Genomic DNA, 20321 nt, shown 5'->3' on the forward strand with positions numbered 1-20321 from the left:
TTGCACATTGCTTTAGAAAAAAATAAAGTGACTTCTCAGGAATTGCAGAGATACAGTCACTAACACAACAACATATTAGGCCCATAGCACTGGGGCACTGTACAGTTGGAGGATATACGGTCTCTGCATAATGCCGACATTAAAAGCACTGGTCCTTTTTTAAACACAATTCCATGCTTTAGCTATGAAAAGTGTCTTGTGTTAGTGATGTCAGACCATTCCCATTCATGTCAATGCAGCACTGCCACCATCAGGTATTTATTATTTATGGCAAAAATTCCAGTCGCTTTTTCGCTGGCACAAAAGCACTCTGATGAGCCATCAGGCTTCTCTTATTTAAACGTAGCCCCTACAAATTTTCACAGGAGAAAAAATTGCCAGAAACACACCCAAAACCCCTCGTATGGATAGTGAGTTTTATAATGTCCCTAGGATTGGCTCTTACAGTGGTAACACACTTCTTCTTTTCTAAATCTTGCTGCTGTTCTATTTAGCTTCCTATTTTTACACCAAGCTCCTCCTGTGTCTTTCTTTACCTACAAAGCCACAGCAGACTGCTCCTTCCACTCCCCCATACATCTTTAGCCAGTTTAGGCTAAACAAACAGCTTATTCTTTGCTTTTTATATGAAAAGCACAAACTAGGCCAAATACATTTTCGTAGGTTATTATAATAATGAAAAGGAAGTGTTGCAAAAGTCAGTTCCTGAAATGGCAAAATTCCAGTTTCTATATTGCAGTAGACATGAATAAATAACAAAAAAGTTCTCTTAAGACAGGGTGAATCCTGAAATCACATTAGATTCAACATCAACATTTCTCAAAACACTATGTTAAACAAACATGCTCGATGAACATATAAAATAGTGACTCAAAAGAATCTGTTGAAGAACTCTTTAACATATGCTGCTAGTAGACTGACCTTGGCTGAGAATTTTCCTCGTACATGCGTTCTTTGCCCTCTTTAAAGAGGCTAATTGTTTGTTTGGTCTTCTTCAAGAGGTTTTCCATGAAAACACGAAAATATTCGTTCTCTCCCAGAATCTCCATTTTCCCCTCATATCGGGACATAATGGTCCGAAGGTGTTGATAAGTGTCAGGAAGCAGGTCTAGAATGTAAGGAGGGCTATTCTTCAGAGCTAGCCTTTGATTCTGGCACAACCGAACAACCTGTACATGGTAGAAAATCAGTAGGTAAATTGGTTTGTTCTTACAGTTACAATCTTTACATAAGTGAAAGAGCTACTTAATGGTAATGGTATGCTAAATGAGGACATTCATGTGTGTGGAAAATGCACATCTTGGACTAGAGATAGGCAATGTTCATCACTATTTTTTGTAAAGCTGAGGTGTGAAGGTTAGGTTGAAGTCCTGCAATAGTTGAATTAAAAACTTTAACTTTTAAGGTGGCCATACACTGGGAGATTTCAGCTACTAATTTGAAAACTTTTCTGCCAATGTTTTCTGCCCAGACGGCCCTACCCAACCGATAACTGGCCAAAATTAGCTCATAGATACGGTTCTCAATCTGAATTTTTGTACCCCTACATTGTAATGCAATTGTTTGTCCCTAGAGCCAAACAAACCCATAAGCATGATATCTCTCATCCAAAGTGGGCATATCGGGGACAAGATTTGCTTGGTTGACGGCCGCACCAAATGATCAAATCTTACTAGGTATGGCCACATAATAAACTTCAGACCACCATTTGCATAGCATTTCCATTCTTTAAAGCAGTGTGGAAAATGTGTCTCTATACATAAAGACATATATACAAGTATCCCCCATAAGGAGGAGTACTCCTGCATGAAATTAACTGCTTGGTTGCAATTAAAAATGAGAAAATTAAAATATGGCACTGCACAACATAGGACAATGAGGACTTTTAATTATGTAACAGTGTTTTATGTGTTGGAGAAGGGTTATAGAATAAGCTGTTCAAAAACATTTTTAATAAACCACAGAAATCTAGGTAATGGCATGAAAGGCATCCTGTTTCTTCTTCCGGTAAGAGAAACTTGGTGAACTGTCTCTGAGCTAAGTCTGAGAATAACCGTGGTTATGGCACTTACAGGCAAATACTGCCTATTTATTTTTTATCTATATCCATAGCAACTGCAATACACAACACAAAACCTCAGTGCAAATGGTCAAATTCAAAATAAGCCTTTAACAGCTACATAAGTTTCAATATTTAACAAAAGGGGGGTCTCCACACCTCATGACCGCAACCTACCACGCAAAAAACAGGGACACCAATTAGACCTCCAGAAAAACTCCAGACAACTTAGCATTTGCACACTTGCCTAACTACTGTTATGTGGAGGCACTTCAGTCTTAAAGGGGATCTGTCACAAGAAGTAACATTTAACATGTGTTAAAGTTCTCTTCAGTTCCCACAACTTCCTTTATTGTTCAGACTGAACTGATCACACTGAACAATAAAGTTGGAGGATTACTATTTAGTGTAGTATTTAGCCTTCCCTCTAGCATTATTATACCTAGACATGTTTTACCAATCAGAATTTCAATGTCAAGATGCAAGCCACAGAAAGAAGACTATAAAATTGATGTAGAAGCACTCTTTGAATAACAAATAGACAGAAGCACTGATGTTTTGCCTGTTTTGCAATATGATCCTGATTGTATTGGATTTTATTTTCGTGTATAACTAGCTCAATTAGTTCAGATCCCCAGTTTAGGAATACCTTCCACAAAGATAAACTAAAGCTCCTTCATCACCCCATTGCAATACAGTTGGACTATGCACTCTCCTAGATTATAACTGGCAACTTCAGCTGTTAAGCATGTACACTAGCAGGGATTTGGGTGCATACACACAGAACATTTAATATATGTCCTTCATACAGTGGATTTTTTATGCATTCCGCCACACATTAACAATGAAGACAGAATAAATAGAATGCAAAAAGATCCACAGTACGATAAATGCATATAAAATTGGGCAATGTATATAGCCTAAACTTCACAAGAGAGACCAGAAAAAGGCAAAAAGTGCGAGAGGTAAATAACACATATTTTAGTCCAATAGTTCCCCTTTCTATAGTTCTCTTTGAGGAACAGGAAATAAGAACTGCTGAAATGCAATGACAAGGGACTAATAAACTGCAGTTACAAAGGTAGAATTTAATGCAAACAGCATTGATTAGTTTTATTACAATGACTATAAATAGAGGCATACAGCTTAATCTTTCTTATAATTCATAGGTGACTTCTAAAATCCTTATAATGCACAGTACATTATAATTGGTAGCACAGCCAATAGCTTGAGTCTAAGTTTATATAGAAGTTGGACTGTAAGCTCTAAGGGGCAGGAAACGCCTTCTCGTCTTTTGTAACAGTTAGCACTTATCTTTAATATAATTATACTTTGTATCTATTCTTGCATTGACCCCGTTTATTCTATTAATGTGTTGTTCTGCTGTACACAAATATACATCCACTGCTATCCCACAAAGTGAGCATTCAGTGCTCACAGGAAAATGTTAAACAGTAAAATGGACTCTATACCCTTACAGCTTTTCCTTCTGAATTGTGCGTACTACAGGAGATCTTTTTCTGCTGACACTGTTTTAGAGTATCGTTGTGTACAGGATATGAATGAACATAGGGATTGTTTCTGCTGTCGCTAAATTAGGTCAGACCCATTTAATTGTGCTTGAAACGCACTAAACTGCCATTATCTTTCTCTTTTGCTAGCAGACCATCTTCAGGCCTTTAAATGTCAGCAGCTGCTTTCCATTCACTAGAGTGGGAAACACGCTGCTTATGGCACAACATAGTGCTGAATGAGTTACTGTTCAAAATGCTTACATGGGATACTTATAATACTGCTAAGCATTATGTGCTATGAATACTCAACACTTTTATTACAGGTTAACAGTTTTATGGACAAAGAGGACCCAGGTCTCCTTTTCATTTTCAACAAACACTTCCACTCCAGTCATGAAAATTTGAAAATATTCTCCAAATCCATATTGATCATATTGTAATGTGGGTGACTGTTTAGCAGGTAGTGTTACTCTGGGCTTATATGGTTTATCTGTTAAAAGTCACTGCTGTGGGACATTCATGCAATCAAACTGAAGCTAATAAGATTATGGCTACTAGTTTTTGCATATGTTGGTTAGCCAAGTTGGTCACGTGGATTATTGGGGGGGGTAAAATGTTATCAGTACACTCTTAACAGATCTACACTCCCTCCCCAGGGTCTCAGCATCTCAGCTTGTGTCAGTTTCCACTGCAGACGGTTTGAGGTTTCCTCTTACTGTGAAGATGCTGTGCATCTCATTCTCAGTTTGCACTGAAGTGATGGTTTCACAAGTCTCTGATCACCCATGACAAGGTGGAAAGTCGAAGAGAACAGTCTGAAGTCTTAATATTAAGATACTGTAGCAAAAACATTCACATCTAATTATACACTTCATTTTATTTTAGAAAATACAGAAGAAAGAAACCAAACATTTTTGACAGGAAAATTGACACAGGTTTATTTTTAACCACATGTGGTGTACTACTGTCTCCTGTGAAGAAAATAAGTGCACCCTGCAGCTGTGGTCAGGGAATTCTGCCTTTATATTTTTAACAAACCGGGTATAAATTCTTTTCATACAGAAAAGCTTCTTTGTTATATATATATTGGGTATCACTTTTTTATGCATTTATGTTTTGCAAGAAAATCCAATTTTCCAAATTTGTTCTAGCCCAATGTTCCTTCGTATGGGGGAAAAAAAAATTTTATGCACACATTTTAAACTTGTGTTAACATTTTTAAAAATGGTGTGCTCAGGTCAGAATCAATACAAAATTTAAGGTTTTCACACAACATTCTTGTGTACACCACAATTTGTTGTGTGTGCTGGCACAGCTTAATGGGATCATTCTTATAGTCCTATCTACCTTAAACCTGCAGATGCATAGATGAAATTTAACTTTAAATTATGTAGAGTAGACCACTAATATTTTGAAACAATTTGCACTCATTTATCCAGTTTCAGCAGCTATCTTCTTTCTAGGGCCTAACTGACCCTAGCAACCAAACTGGTAATTAAAAGTGACAATAAAATTGTAGAATAAAATTATTGCCTTACAAAGCAACTGGTTTTGCAGTGATCCCTCAGCCAGACATTTACAGAAGAAGTCAAATAAATATTATAAAGTATAAAGATAACAAAACAGTTGCTACTAAAATGCTATTTTATTTCATACCAATAGTTAATATAAAGAAGAATTACAACTTTAAGAGGAAACAGGCCAGTATTAATACATAAATATTCATGGTAGGTGTGAATGCTGCAGCCGGTTACGTGCCTGCAATACATTCATTATTGAAAAATATATTGAAAACAAAAAAAATATGACAACATGATTTTTTTTTATATTTTAATTAACTCAGTGTTCCCCAAGCAGTGGCTCAGGAGCAACATGTTGCTCACCAACCCCTTGGATGTTGCTCCCAGTGGCCTCAAAGCAGGGGCTCATTTTTGAATTTCTGGTAAGGAGGCAAGTTTTGGTAGCATAAAGAGCCGTCTATAGGCTGATAATCCACATGGGGCTATTAAGTAGCCAATTATAGCTCTTATTGGAACCCTCTGGAACATTTTTCATGCTTGTGTTGCTCACCAACACTTTTTTCCATTTGTGAAAATGTGGCTCACCGGTATAAAAGGTTGGGGATTCCTTACTTAACTAATATCTTTATTAGTTTATTATGACATTTCTGTTATCTTCTGCTCAGATTAACAATGCACTTAAGTCAGAAATAAAAAGTTGTGAGGCATGTACATGACGTAAAAAGTTCATGGAATGCAAGTAACACTGCACGGCATAGACTATTTCTAAGCACTCCTGATTTGTTGAGGAGCCTGCAGCATAAAGAGCCTGCTGACTAGGAAGCGAGAAACTGAAAGAAAGCTTGTCCCTGTAGGCAGAGTGAAATTAACACTAGCTCAATTACCCCTCATTTTACAGAACCAACTAAATGTAAAAGTTGATCTGCTGCCTGATGCAGAACCTAATGCATTCAACGTAGAAATGCAAGCTGTATCAATAATTCATGCTACATACTTGGTAACAATTGAAAACATATACATATAGAAGTATATATACATATATACTCTTAAAAACATCATGTTATATAAAAAACATGGACCATTTCAGGAACACTTAGTGGTATATAATGCACAGAAGCCATGGATAACACTAATGGGCTTATTTATCAATTTTTGAGTTTGTGAATTCAAGACTGTTTTTGTAATTCAAATAAACTCACATTTTGAATGCTTGATTAATAATTTCATTAATTAGAAAGGAAAAGTTTAAATTAAAAAAAAAACTCGAATATCACAAATTTGGGAGTTTACAAACTCTAATAAAACTCAAAAATATCAAATTGAAAATATGGCTTGACTTTGCTTAGGACAATTCCCACTGACTTCTATATACACTCGCAAGCTTTTAGATGCCATAGTTTTACATTCACATTTTCAGGTTTATGGAATATAACTATCAGACATTGGAGTTTTTGAACCACAATTTGAATTGTGGTTCAAACAATAAGCATAACACAAGTAACTGAATTTTCTTTAGTATTAGAAATAATGTACTCATTTTGTTAAAGTACAAAGATATTGAGAGACATCTTGGAGATCCATGTACTATATAAAAACATTTAGCCTGCAGCTCTCTGCCTATATATGGTCAATACTTCAGTAACAGTGACCATACAGGAGCCGATTTCACTCGTTCTGTGATGAATGATCTAATCGGTACACAATCGTTTGACGATCGGTTTGCCATACACGGACAATGGATTATTTGAAAAGATCTCATCATATTGTTGACGTAAAATACAGAAAGATCATATACAGGTCCTTCTCAAAAAATTAGCATATTGTGATAAAGTTCATTATTTTCTGTAATGTACTGATAAACATTAGACTTTCATATATTTTAGATTCATTACACACAACTGAAGTAGTTCAAGCCTTTTATTTTTTTAATATTGATGATTGTGGCATACAGCTCATGAAAACCCAAAATTCCTATCTCAAAAAATTAGCATATCATGAAAAGTTTCTCTAAACGAGCTATTAACCTAATCATCTGAATCAACTAATTAACTCTTAACACCTGCAAAAGATTCCTGAGGCTTTTAAATCTCCCAGCCTGGTTCATTACTCAAAACCGCAATCATGGGTAAGACTGGCGACCTGACTGCTGTCCAGAAGGCCATCATTGACACCCTCAAGCAAGAGGGTAAGACACAGAAAGATATTTGTGAACGAATAGGCTGTTCCCAGAGTGCTGTATCAAGGCACCTCCACCTCAGTGGGAAGTCTGTGGGAAGGAAAAAGTGTGGCAGAAAACGCTGCACAACGAGAAGAGGTGACCGGGCCCTGAGGAAGATTGTGGAGAAGGACCGATTCCAGACCTTGGGGGACCTGCGGAAGCAGTGGACTGAGTCTGGAGTAGAAACATCCAGAGCCACCGTGTACAGGCGTGTGCAGGAAATGGGCTACAGGTGCCGCATTCCCCAGGTCAAGCCACTTTTGAACCAGAAACAGCGGCAGAAGCGCCTGACCTGGGCTACAGAGAAGCAGCACTGGACTGTTGCTCAGTGGTCCAAAGTACTTTTTTCGGATGAAAGCAAATTTTGCATGTCATTCGGAAATCAAGGTGCGAGAGTCTGGAGGAAGACTGGGGAGAGGGAAATGCCAAAATGCCTGAAGTCCAGTGTCAAGTACCCACAGTCAGTGATGGTCTGGGGTGCCATGTCAGCTGCTGGTGTTGGTCCACTGTGTTTTATCAAGGGCAGGGTCAATGCAGCTAGCTATCAGGAGATTTTGGAGCACTTCATGCTTCCATCTGCTGAAAAGCTTTATGGAGATGAAGATTTCATTTTTCAGCACGACCTGGCACCTGCTCACAGTGCCAAAACCACTGGTAAATGGTTTACTGACCATGGTATTACTGTGCTCAATTGGCCTGCCAACTCTCCTGACCTGAACCCCATAGAGAATCTGTGGGATATTGTGAAGAGAAAGTTGCGAGACACAAGACCCAACACTCTGGATGAGCTTAAGGCTGCTATTGAAGCATCCTGGGCCTCCATAACACCTGAGCAGTGCCACAGGCTGATTGCCTCCATGCCATGCCGCATTTAAGCAGTCATTTCTGCAAAAGGATTCCCGACCAAGTATTGAGTGCATAACTGAACATAATTATTTGAAGGTTGACTTTTTTTTGTATTAAAAACACTTTTCTTTTATTGGTCGGATGAAATATGCTAATTTTTTGAGATAGGAATTTTGGGTTTTCATGAGCTGTATGCCACAATCATCAATATTAAAACAATAAAAGGCTTGAACTACTTCAGTTGTGTGTAATGAATCTAAAATATATGAGAGTCTAATGTTTATCAGTACATTACAGAAAATAATGAACTTTATCACAATATGCTAATTTTTTGAGAAGGACCTGTATCTATGTACGATCCGATATTGTTCATTGACTTCCGCTGGCAATCATGACATGCGCAGGGAACAATCGTACAACAACAACAAATGTCTGGCAGTCACACCAACTGGAAGATATTATCGCTGATTTTTAAACCCAGCCGATCAACTTTTTGGCCCATAATGTCGGGCCAATTAGTGGCCCGACGATCGTTTGTACACCATCAACTACACAATAAGTTAAGAATATTATCGGATCGTTGTGGAATCAGTTTTAAAGTAAAAAATCGGCTTGTGTATGGCCACCTTAACTTATAACATCCAATCAGCAATTTTTCGATTGGTCTTCATCATTTTCTATGGTTTGTTATTAATTTGCCATCTTCTGCCTCTTCTCAATGGTCTCTTTTTATTACTTTTTTCATAACCTCTCCTATTTATATTCCAGTCTTTTATTCAAACCACTGCCTGGTTGCAAGGGTAAATTGGACCCTAGCAACCAGATGTCTACTGAAATTCTAAACCAAGAAGCTGAAATAAAAGCTAAATAATTCAACCCCCCCCCCCGCCTCTAAAAATATTTCAGTATATCAGCCTCTACATCATAATATTTAATTTAAACTACCCCTTTAAAGGAGGCCATACACCTTCAGATCCGCTCGGCGCCGCGTATGCCACGAATGTAAATCACCGGTGGGATGGCATTTCGGGGAGATTAGTAGCCCGCAACAAGGGAGATTTGTTGTGCGGCGACTAATCTCCCCGTTTGTCACAGCCTTAAAGGAGAAGGAAAGGCTAAGTCACTTGGGGGTGCCAAAATGTTAGGCACCCCCAAGTGACTTAGAACGCCTACCTTGTACCCCGGGCTGGTGCCCCTGTTCGGAGAGAACAGCACCAGCCCGGGGCACCTGTAGACACCGCTTCCTCCTTCCTTTGCGCGCTGCCGGCGAAATCCGCCGGCCGGCGCATGCGCAGTAGAGTGAAAAGCCGACTTTAATGTTTAAGTTCGGCTTTTCACTCTACTGCGCATGCGCGCGCAAGCGAGGAGGAAGGAGGAAGCGCCGGCAGCTACCCCGGGCTGGTGCTGTTCCCTCCGTACAGGGGCACCAGCCCGGGGTACAAGGTAGGCGCTCTAAGTCACTTGGGGGTGCCTAACATTTTGGCACCCCCAAGTGACTTAGCCTTTTCTTCTCCTTTAAGGGTCACAGCAAGTGTCTTAATAAAAAAAACAAAAAATTTCTTTACACTATACCTAAGTAACTGTGATGAATCACCACTAAATGTCTACCCCTGTACAATGAGTGTACAATAAGTAATTATCTTTAAGCTGTACAACATGGTAAATTGGACACATCTGCTAAAATTCCAAACAGGAAAGTATAAGTAACAAGATAAATGAAAAGAACTAAAAAAAATGTAAAAATGAAGACGAATTGCAAAGTATTTCAGAATATCACTCGCTACATTGTACTAAGATTGAATTTAATTATGAACAACCCCTTTTAAAATGACATACTTTTTTTGGTCTTGTGTGCTAAGTCCATCCAAAGCACTTACAAACTTTTTTTCTGCCTTAAAGGAAAAGTAACACTAAAAATTAGTGTAAGTAATAATAAGTAAAAAATCTATTCTACCCTGCCCCAATAATTGCCCTACCCAGCACACCATTTATTATTTTGAATAAAAGGCGATACGGCGATGCAGGGCAGAATCCACTATGTGACGATTGATTGATCAATCCTAGCCTTTCTTCTGTATAGGAAGGAGTCAGGCTAGGATTGATTAATCTATCGTCACATAGTGGATCCTGCCCTGCATCGCCTTATTTCAAATGACCGGAAGCAAAGTTTTAGCAGGTGTTTTCTAATAAAGCATTCAAAATAATAAATGGTGTGCAGGATAGGGCATATTGGAGCAGGGTAGAATAGATTTTTTACTTAAAAATTTTTAGTGTTACATTTCCTTTAACATAAAGGAAATTTCAGGTTCGTTGGCACACAAAATTTAACTAAAGCTAGCCATACACGCACCAGTATTATTGTATGAAACCTTGTTTTGTACAATATTTGGTGTGTGTATGGCAAATCGACAAGACGACTGATATTGTAAAGGCTGCGGATATCAGTCGTCTAGTCCATCGGACAGGTTATAAGATTTTGAACAAAATCTGTGTTCAGAACTGAATCGGCAGGTGGAGGTAGGTAGAATTCCTATTGTTTCTACCTCCACGTACCTCCCTGAATGTCGGTGGGGGGGAAAAGAATGATGGTCGCAGGAAAGATCAGAATTGCTACGTGTATGGCCACCTTTACTCATGCGGCTGCCCTAGCTCATTCAAAAACAAAAGTCCCATCCCCCCAAATTTTCCACGCTAAGCTCCTGAAAACACTTGTGCTAAAAATTCATTGTGAAACATTGTCTTGACAATCGTAGAACAACCATGACTGGCATAGCAAGAAGGGGCAATGTTGCACCACCCCCAAGTTATTGCCATTACCTTATATGTAAAAAGTTTAAAATCTATAGATAACTAAAACTGTACTGTACCTTATGCATAAATGGTGTACAGCTCTGTCAGACAATTAGGACTTTATAATGTATGAGTGTTAATTATTATATTTTTTGTTCAAATTTCAAATATCAGTGTTCCATCTGCAGTATGTATCATAAGTTGACGCCTTACCCTAATGCTCACAAATAAAAAAAAAAAAACATACCATTTGGGATGAACAGCTAACAGATGGTAATGCAACTGACAAACTAGCAACCAAAAATTTCAGGTGCAATGTTAAGTATTGCTCAAAACACCTGCCTTCATCAACTTAGGCTAATGTCATATTTTTCAAGCTGAAAAACGCTTCCTGAAAATACCACCCTACGCCTCCTACCTGTGCCTGTACCCGAATGAATGGAATACACTCGGGTGCAGGCACATGTAGCCAAAATACGCATAAAAACGCAAGACTTTGCATTCTCTATTGTTTTTATGCGAATATCGGCTACATGTGCCTGCACCCGAGCGTATTCCATTCATTTGGGTGCAGGCACAGGTAGGAGGCGTATGGCGGTATTTTCGGCAAGCATTTTTCAGCTTGCCAAAAAATATACACCATACGCCTGGTCTGACATTAGCCTTAAATAGCTCTAGAACATATTTATTTTAAGAAGAATAAAGCAAATATTCAATTAACGCCCTATTATAGTTCTGTATTTCAACAATTATAAAAGACAACCTACTTATTAACATAAGCAACATGTGTATACCTTATTTCCCTCAGAGAAAAGAAATAAGCCCAAAAGAAAGAAATCAATTACAAATATCCATGTGCTAAACACAAGTTTGATATATTATGTCCCAGCTAGGAAACCAACCAAGACAACATTACTTCCAATCTCATATTTCAGCTCATTCTGTAACATGTGACACAATCAAATCTGTAGTAAAACAAAATCAATTAGCATAGATTTCAGAGCATACCTCTGTTACACAACCCCCTGCTGAAAACTGTAATAGTGTGAATTAGAGCAGCTGCCTCTTCTCTGGCTATGGGCTAATGACTTAAGTAATATGTGAATGTACATTTTTTAGAGGAAACAACACACAAGAAATCAAATACTTGGATTATGTCCTTAAATTGCAAAAACAACAGTAAATTGTGTGTACTTAAATAATTGCTCCAAATACCAATCACCTGAAGAAACTATTTGTAATTCTGTAGAAAAGCACTGAAAAGATTCTTATAACAGTGCATTCCTACAATTGGTACCTTAGTTATGTAGAAGAAATGTTGCATTTGCTGACGCTGATACAAGTTATTTGTTCTTTACAGGCTCCTGCCTCTATACATTTGACACTCAATATGAGCTACAGGTGCTTTAGAAACTGAAGGATACAGCAGAATGGAAAATGTTTCATTACCTTATTTTTAAACAGCTCGTCTCTTTTAAAACATAGTACAATTTTTTTCTACACATTATAAAATTATAGCTCTCTATTTAGCAAAGTGAGGTTTGGTGAGGGTCGAAATACTGGCATTGTATCATTTCATATCGTTACACTTTATCATTTGTTTTTCAACCATGTTACCGGATGTTCATGGTCAAGCACAAATGAACCTAAATAGAACGGATAAATACCAACAGTGCAAAAGTTAGTTCTAATTAGAACAGAAAACCATGCTATTTTCATACGAACTATGGTGGTCAACTGGCCAATCACTACATATTGAAAGCAGTAGTTCTGGGTAGAACAGAAACTCATGCTGTTTCTTTGTTCTGCTAAAGTTTGTCCTGGTGTGGACTCTATAATTTACAAAGCCCATACACCCTTAATCAATCAATAAGAAAGAATCTAAATTATAATGAATACAGGATCAGTAAAATGCACAACAGCTGTTTTAAAGGTAATGTCCATTTAAAAACAGTTTTAGCACCTTTCCAGTAAACAAAGCTTGAAGATCATTAAAATGTGCTTAATTATTTTGCACATGTAATTAAAATAAAAAAATCAGTATTTGGTTATTCCTCTATGTTCTCTGGGTCTGACTCTTTACCACAAAATATAAGGTAGACAATGCCTTTTATTGACTATTTCGTAAATTATAAATTGTGAGCTTTCAGAATTACTTAGGTCCCTGCTTTAGGTGTGGTATAATCACGTCAGTTCTCCATCAAGGTCTCCTGCTTTCCGTTACAGTCAGACGGATAATGCTTTCAATGGTAGTAAACGTTAACTTTAAAATCACTGAAAATTGATTGTCTGCAAATTAGAAAAGTGCTTAAATAATCATTTTATTTAATTATGCAAAAAATGTTTTGAATGTATTATAGGGTGTCTAGTATGCATTCTAAACTATACACTCAACAGGGTACCCCACAGCTGAGAAGTGGTCTAGTCTGCTTATTGTGGGTGTGGTTTAATGTAATAGAGGAGCTCTTCAACTGTGTATTATATGGAGGTTGTTTTAAAAGCAATCTATAAAAAAAATTGGTAAAGCTGTTCAGCAATGAGTGTGAAATAATTCCCTCAGTTAATGGTACAAGATGGATAATAATTAAGTAAGAGGCACTAAAGCAAAAGCTGTTATCTGACCAGGGATTGTGTCATCAGGAAATGGAGAACATCTGATTACTGAGGAAAGGGTGATTTAAACAGGCAGAAAGGATGTATCAGGACATAGGGGATGCAAATAAAATGACGAGGGAAACAGGCTCAGATGAAAGCAAAGAGAAAGGGAAGTATAAGCAAAGAAAAAAGCAGAAATGCAAAGGGAACTCTAGTCACAGTGCTGCCTACCGTCAGGTCATGTTATGATGGGGACTGACGTGACAATAAATGGCCAGTATTCGCCGTGACATTACGCACGGATCCTATGTGGGACCCTACTGTATATACCAGCCTACACACACACACACACACACACACACAAGCCCCCTTCCGTGACGTCATCAGGACAAGTCATGATGCATCTTTACTTGCAAAGCGAGAGGTATCTTTGGGGCACAAATGACATCACTTAGAGGGTGCAAGTTTAGGAAAACCTGTACCAGAAGTCACATAATAAACACTAAAGTCCTCACCTTATCCATGAGTTTCCAGCATTTCTCCACCGTCTTCCGGTCCACAGCCCCCGGCTGCGCAGTCGGATGGTGATGGTGGGGCTGGAAGGCATCTTTCACCAGCCCGATCAACCCGCCGCCCTTTCGCAGGTTGGTCGCCATGGTGACCAGTGAGCGTGGAGCAGCAGGGTGGAATTCCTGCGGCTGGTGAACACGGGGCCCCCGGACACAGCCCTCCCTGTGTGCGCCGGGCTGGGAGGGGGAGATGATTCTCCCGGGGCCGAGCACCGCGCCGCCGCCGTCACTTCCGCCTTTTCTCAAGCGAGAACGCGCACAAAACTGAGTAGTAATGATTAGCATGAATCCATTTAGACACGCCCAAACGTAGTACAGTAAATGGCGCAGGCGCACTCAGCAGAACAGTGGGGCCTGTTGTGGTCATAATAGCGCCGGAGACAGGCGTGGGGGGAATGTAGTTAAAGCGTCACACCCGTAGGGGAATGTAGCTGGACTGGGACGCTCTTGGTTCTCTCCGATGTGTTATATTATTTCCTAAGTTGTATAGTCAGCTTTGGAGTTAGGACAGAGCGCTGGCTCACCCGCTGGGGGGATACAATTACCGAGAAAATAAGAGCTGCTAAATCATTTCTCAATGAAATAGCGGTGCAGTGAGTCACTGGTGTGGCGGATTTGGAAATCATTTACTGTAAGGCATGTCCGGTTCTTCCCTAGTTAGTCACACGCTGAGGAAGTGGAAACTCAAGTTCTCTCGAATATGGGCACACGGGAAATTTCTGCTTATTTGAGAGTAACACTATTTACATATGCACATACGTTAAATATACATGTATTAGCACCATAATGCCCTATTCGTATTTTCTAAGGATTGTTAAATAGTAATGGCTGGTGTAGGGTAGGAAAACTAGGTAGGCAGGGTGTACAAACTCACCCATTTTAAACCTATTTTTGTTATGAAATGTATTTCTTTAGCTGTTTTTAAATTCAAATCATTTTTAATAAAAAAACTTATTGATAAAGCATTTTCACTCCATGGGATCTGTTCAAGTTAGTACATTATCCTATTATCCAGAATGTTTGGGACTTTGGGTTTTCCGTATAAGGGGTCTTTCCGTAATTTGGATCTCCATAACTTAAGTCTGCTAAAAATCATTTAAATATTTAATAAACCCAATAGGTTTGTTTTGCCTCCAGTAAGGATTAATTATATCTAAGTTGGGATCAAGTACAAGGTTTTATTATTACAGGGACCAAAAAAATAGTTTTAAAAAATTAGAATTATTTGCTTATAATGGAGTCTATGGGAGATGGGCTTTTCGTAATACAGAACTTTCTGGATAACGGGTTCCTCGGATAAGGGATCCCATACCTGTACCAAAATCTACATCTACATTTTATTAAAAAGCAAGGGTGTAAACATAGAGGAAACAGATCCTGCAACTGCTGGGGGCTCAGGAACTATGGGGGGCCCAGTGGGACTTTGGCTGTGAAGCAGCTGCAATATATATTTATGGAATATGTCTTGATCCCAAATTTTAGGGGCCCAATAACTAGCAATTCAACTACTATAATGTTCATGTAGGTGAAAGTTCATATGCTTTCATTCATTGAATTGATCCCAATATAAGCAGTTTTTATACTAAAATAAGTAGTTCAAATAAATAGTTCCATTAATTAATTTACTAATAAATCAGTTCACTGGGGATCAGTGCCATAAGTTTAAACTCTACAGACCTTCCTGCCCTCATCACATTGTTGTTCTGCCATTGTCAATGCTTGATATGAATGTTATGGCAGTTTTATGAAAGTAGTGTGTTTTTTTGCATATTTTACATAAATTGTGTAAGTTTAGAGCTCAATTATCTTGCTATGGGCCCAATAACTAATCATTCCACTGCTGAAAAGTACATGTTAGTGATAGCTTATATACAGTGGCTTGCAAAAGTATTCAGCCCCCTTGAACTTTTCCACATTTTGTCACATTACAGCCACAAACATGAATCAATTTTATTGGAATTCCACGCGAAAGACCAATACAAAGTGGTGTACATGTGAGAAGTGGAAGGAAAATCATACATTATTCCAAAATTGTTTTACAAATAAATAACTGCAAAGTGGGGTGCACGGAATTATTCAGCCCCCTTTGGTCTGAGTGCAGTCAGTTGCCCATAGACATTGCCTGATGAGTGCTAATGACTAAATAGAGTGCACCTGTGTGTAATCTAATGTCAGTACAAATACAGCTGCTCTGTGACGGCCTCTGAGGTTGTCTAAGAGAATATTGGGAGCAACAACACCATGAAGTCCAAAGAACACACCAGACAGGTCAGGGATAAAGTTATTGAGAAATTTAAAGCAGGCTTAGGCTACAAAAAGATTTCCAAAGCCTTGAACATCCCACGGAGCACTGTTCAAGCGATCATTCAGAAATGGAAGGAGTATGGCACAACTATAAACCTACCAAGACAAGGCCGTCCACCTAAACTCACAGGCCGAACAAGGAGAGCGCTGATCAGAAATGCAGCCAAGAGGCCCATGGTGACTCTGGACGAGCTGCAGAGATCTACAGCTCAGGTGGGGGAATCTGTCCATAGGACAACTATTACTCGTGCACTGCACAAAGTTGGCCTTTATGGAAGAGTGGCAAGAAGAAAGTCATTGTTAACAGAAAACCATAAGAAGTCCCATTTGCAGTTTGCCACAAGCCATGTGGGGGACACAGCAAACATGTTGAAGAAGGTGCTCTGGTCAGATGAGACCAAAATGGAACTTTTTGGCCAAAATGCAAAACGCTATGTGTGGCGGAAAACTAACACTGCACATCACTCTGAACACACCATCCCCACTGTCAAATATGGTGGTGGCAGCATCATGCTCTGGGGGTGCTTCTCTTCAGCAGGGACAGGGAAGCTGGTCAGAGTTGATGGGAAGATGGATGGAGCCAAATACAGGGCAATCTTGGAAGAAAACCTCTTGGAGTCTGCAAAAGACTTGAGACTGGGGCGGAGGTTCATCTTCCAGCAGGACAACGACCCTAAACATAAAGCCAGGGCAACAATGGAATGGTTTAAAACAAAACATATCCATGTGTTAGAATGGCCCAGTCAAAGTCCAGATCTAAATCCAATCAAGAATCTGTGGCAAGATCTGAAAACTGCTGTTCACAAACGCTGTCCATCTAATCTGACTGAGCTGGAGCTGTTTTGCAAAGAAGAATGGGCAAAAATTTCAGTCTCTAGATGTGCAAAGCTGGTAGAGACATACCCTAAAAGACTGGCAGCAAAAGGTGGTTCTACAAAGTATTGACTCAGGGGGCTGAATAATTACACACACCCCACTTTGCAGTTATTTATTTGTAAAAAATGTTTGGAATCATGTATGATTTTCGTTCCACTTCTCACGTGTACACCACTTTGTATTGGTCTTTCGCGTGGAATTCCAATAAAATTGATTCATGTTTGTGGCTGTAATTAGACAAAATGTGGAAAAGTTCAAGGGGGCCGAATACTTTTGCAAGCCACTGTAATTCAGTGAATAGAACCCAATATAAACAGTTAATGAAAGGTTCATAAAGACCTACGGCAATTGCTACAGTGCACCCATTTTATGCAGTTTTCACCCTGTCATAAGATAAATAACCTCTTTAGTCTTTTGACACTATGGGGCTGATTTACTTACCCACGAACGGGTCGAATGGAGTCCGATTGCGTTTTTTTCGTAATGATCGGTATTTTGCGATTTTTTCGTATGTTTTGCGATTTTTTCGGATTCTTTACGAATTTTTCGTTACCAATACGATTTTTGCGTAAAAACGCGAGTTTTCGTATCCATTACGAAAGTTGCGTAAAAAGTTGCGCATTTTTCGTAGCGTTAAAACTTACGCGAAAAGTTGCGCATTTTTCGCGTAAGTTTTAACGCTACGAAAAATGCGCAACTTTTTACGCAACTTTCGTAATGGATACGAAAAACTCGCGTTTTTACGCAAAAATCGTATTGGTAACGAAAAATTCGTAAAGAATCCGAAAAAATCGCAAAACATACGAAAAAGTCGCAAAATGTTCGTTTTCAAGTCGGAACTTTTCCAATTCGGGTCGGATTCGTGGGTTAGTAAATCAGCCCCTATGTTGTGGTTAAAATATAATGTTAAGGTGACCAACTGACAGTACAAACTAGGGCCACCTTCAGGGGGGACAGGTATAACTGCTGTCAGAGGTCTTGTCTATGCGGGGTGCCTGGACTGCCACAAAAGTGGTGTAGTTCGGGTGGTAAGGATCAGGTGGGTTTAGGGCGCTCATGACTATGTATAGCAGATTTGGTCTAAACAAACAACAGCAGGAAGTACAATGGCAGATGATATTATCAATACTGGCAAACATACCGATATCCACGGTACATAGATATTAGTTGGCTTTGTTTGGCCAGCAGTCATGTACCAAAAATCATACAAAACATTCTGCCATTTTGTTTATATGTGTATGGCCAACATCCTCATTCTTTTACATTTTTACCACTCTGCTTTTTTAATGTTTTCTTTTGTTGGGGCATTTTCTTCATTTGGAAGCCACTACACATGCAGGTTGCAATTTAGTTAATCAGAAACTGGCCTAATAGAATGAAACCATTCTGCATGTGCCACCAGTGCTATAAAACAAAAGCCTGGTTGCTTTGTGTAGGACATTACGCTGCAGTAAAATTAACCTTTTTTTGTAAATTCCCATTAGTTGCAGCCCCTTTACTTAAAGTGTGGTGTTGTAATGTGTAATAATAACATGTAGGTTTCCAGCTTGTTCAACAACAGCTCCTAGCATTAAGGGATTCTTCGAACTGTAACTAAGTAAACATGAGTTCAACACGTATCTATTCTTTATATTTATTTATTGCAATCATGGAAGGAGAGAAATTCTACTCAGGAAAAAAAAACAATTTTTTTTCCATAATATTCACAGCACCTCATAAGCACTGCTAAAGGTAAAAACCAGTTTGCTTTGCTGGATAAGAAATGACAAGTTGCCTAAATCCACAAAAGTTGAGGTCAATGCAATATCCCTGCAGTCAGCCTAAATGCACTCCTTGCAGTCCTGTATAGTTGTGCTAGGTACCACTCTTCTGCCTTGCGTTCTGAATCAGGCGCTGCTGTGCCTTCTTATACAATTGTGGTAGGTGCATTGCAATTGTGTCAAGAGAATCACCCCTTTGCAACTGCAGTGACGCCAGAATTACAGGAAAAAATGCTGCATTGTTGGAAAAAAACATGGCAGTTGCATTGCCTACACCTAAGGGCTCATGTACATCCACAAGTGCAGTGAGTCAAGTGCAATTTTAAACAGTTCTCTTTGCTGGCTTCATTTCTGGTGTTCTGCATTGTAAGTAAAGTACACCGCGACTTTTGTCTAAAATTGTTTTTTTCACACTGCACGTCAGTGTGGTTTACAGTTGTTCCCTGGTGAGAAGCAGAGAAACCAATAACACGTAATGGTTCTCAGTACAACCAATGTTTCTGTACAAAAAGATATGAAGCAATTTTATAATATATATGGCATTAGTAAGCCAAAATAGTATAATAAATGTGCTGCCTTATTTCCAAGTGTGCACACAGTTTAGGACTCCAAAACTTTGGTAAGTTTACCTTTTCTCATTAATGAATGACTTATTGGGCCCTCTACACTACTGGGCCCCCCTGCAACCACAGCATCTGCTTCCTCAGTAGTTACACCTGTTTTTTTGCACACATGTAAGCAGTCTTATACTGAAGGTTCTGTAAAATTCATTGTAAGGTTGAAGACACTCAGAGCGCCTAGTATCAGCTACTTGACATGGCTACAGGAATAACCAATACTGATCATTTACTGATAATTGTCTCTAAGGGACACATTTACTAATCCACAAATCCGAATCCCGAATGGGAAAAAATCGAATTGGAAATGAAAATCTTGCAACTTTTTCATCGCCATCGCGTTTTTTTTTCGTATTTTGCGTGATTTTTTCGTCGCCGTCACGGCTATCATATTTTGTGCGACTTTTTAGTCGCCATCGCGGTTTTTTTGTATTGAGCAATACGTATTGAACCAATCCGATTTTTTCGCGACGGCGACGAAATAGTCACGACAATTTGTGAAAAAGTTGTGACGGCGACGAAAAAGTCTTGACAATTCGCAGAAAATACCGATCATTACGGAAAAACGCATTCGGACGTTCGTGGATTAGTAAATGTGCCCCTAAGTGTGGTTTAGCAGAGGCAATTCTCAGTATTGTCTTTGGCAGGGTATT

At 39.0% G+C, this 20321-nt stretch overlaps 1 protein-coding gene across 2 annotated transcripts in view; it reads right to left on the minus strand.

Moving 5' to 3' along the window:
• The window catches only part of cbl (Cbl proto-oncogene, E3 ubiquitin protein ligase), a 55920-nt gene extending 41199 nt beyond the window's left edge, over window positions 1–14721 (minus strand). The window contains 2 exon segments of one of the 2 annotated variants that reach the window (NM_001128638.1): window positions 922–1169; window positions 14058–14366. In NM_001128638.1, coding sequence (NP_001122110.1) covers window positions 922–1169; window positions 14058–14198 — 389 coding nt within the window. In that variant the 5' untranslated portion in view covers window positions 14199–14366. 2 annotated transcript variants of the gene reach the window in all.
• Window positions 14722–20321: the final 5600 nt, after the last annotated feature.

The sequence above is a fragment of the Xenopus tropicalis genome, chromosome 7 (genome assembly GCF_000004195.4).
Source record: "Xenopus tropicalis strain Nigerian chromosome 7, UCB_Xtro_10.0, whole genome shotgun sequence".
In the NCBI taxonomy this organism is placed as follows: domain Eukaryota; kingdom Metazoa; phylum Chordata; class Amphibia; order Anura; family Pipidae; genus Xenopus; species Xenopus tropicalis.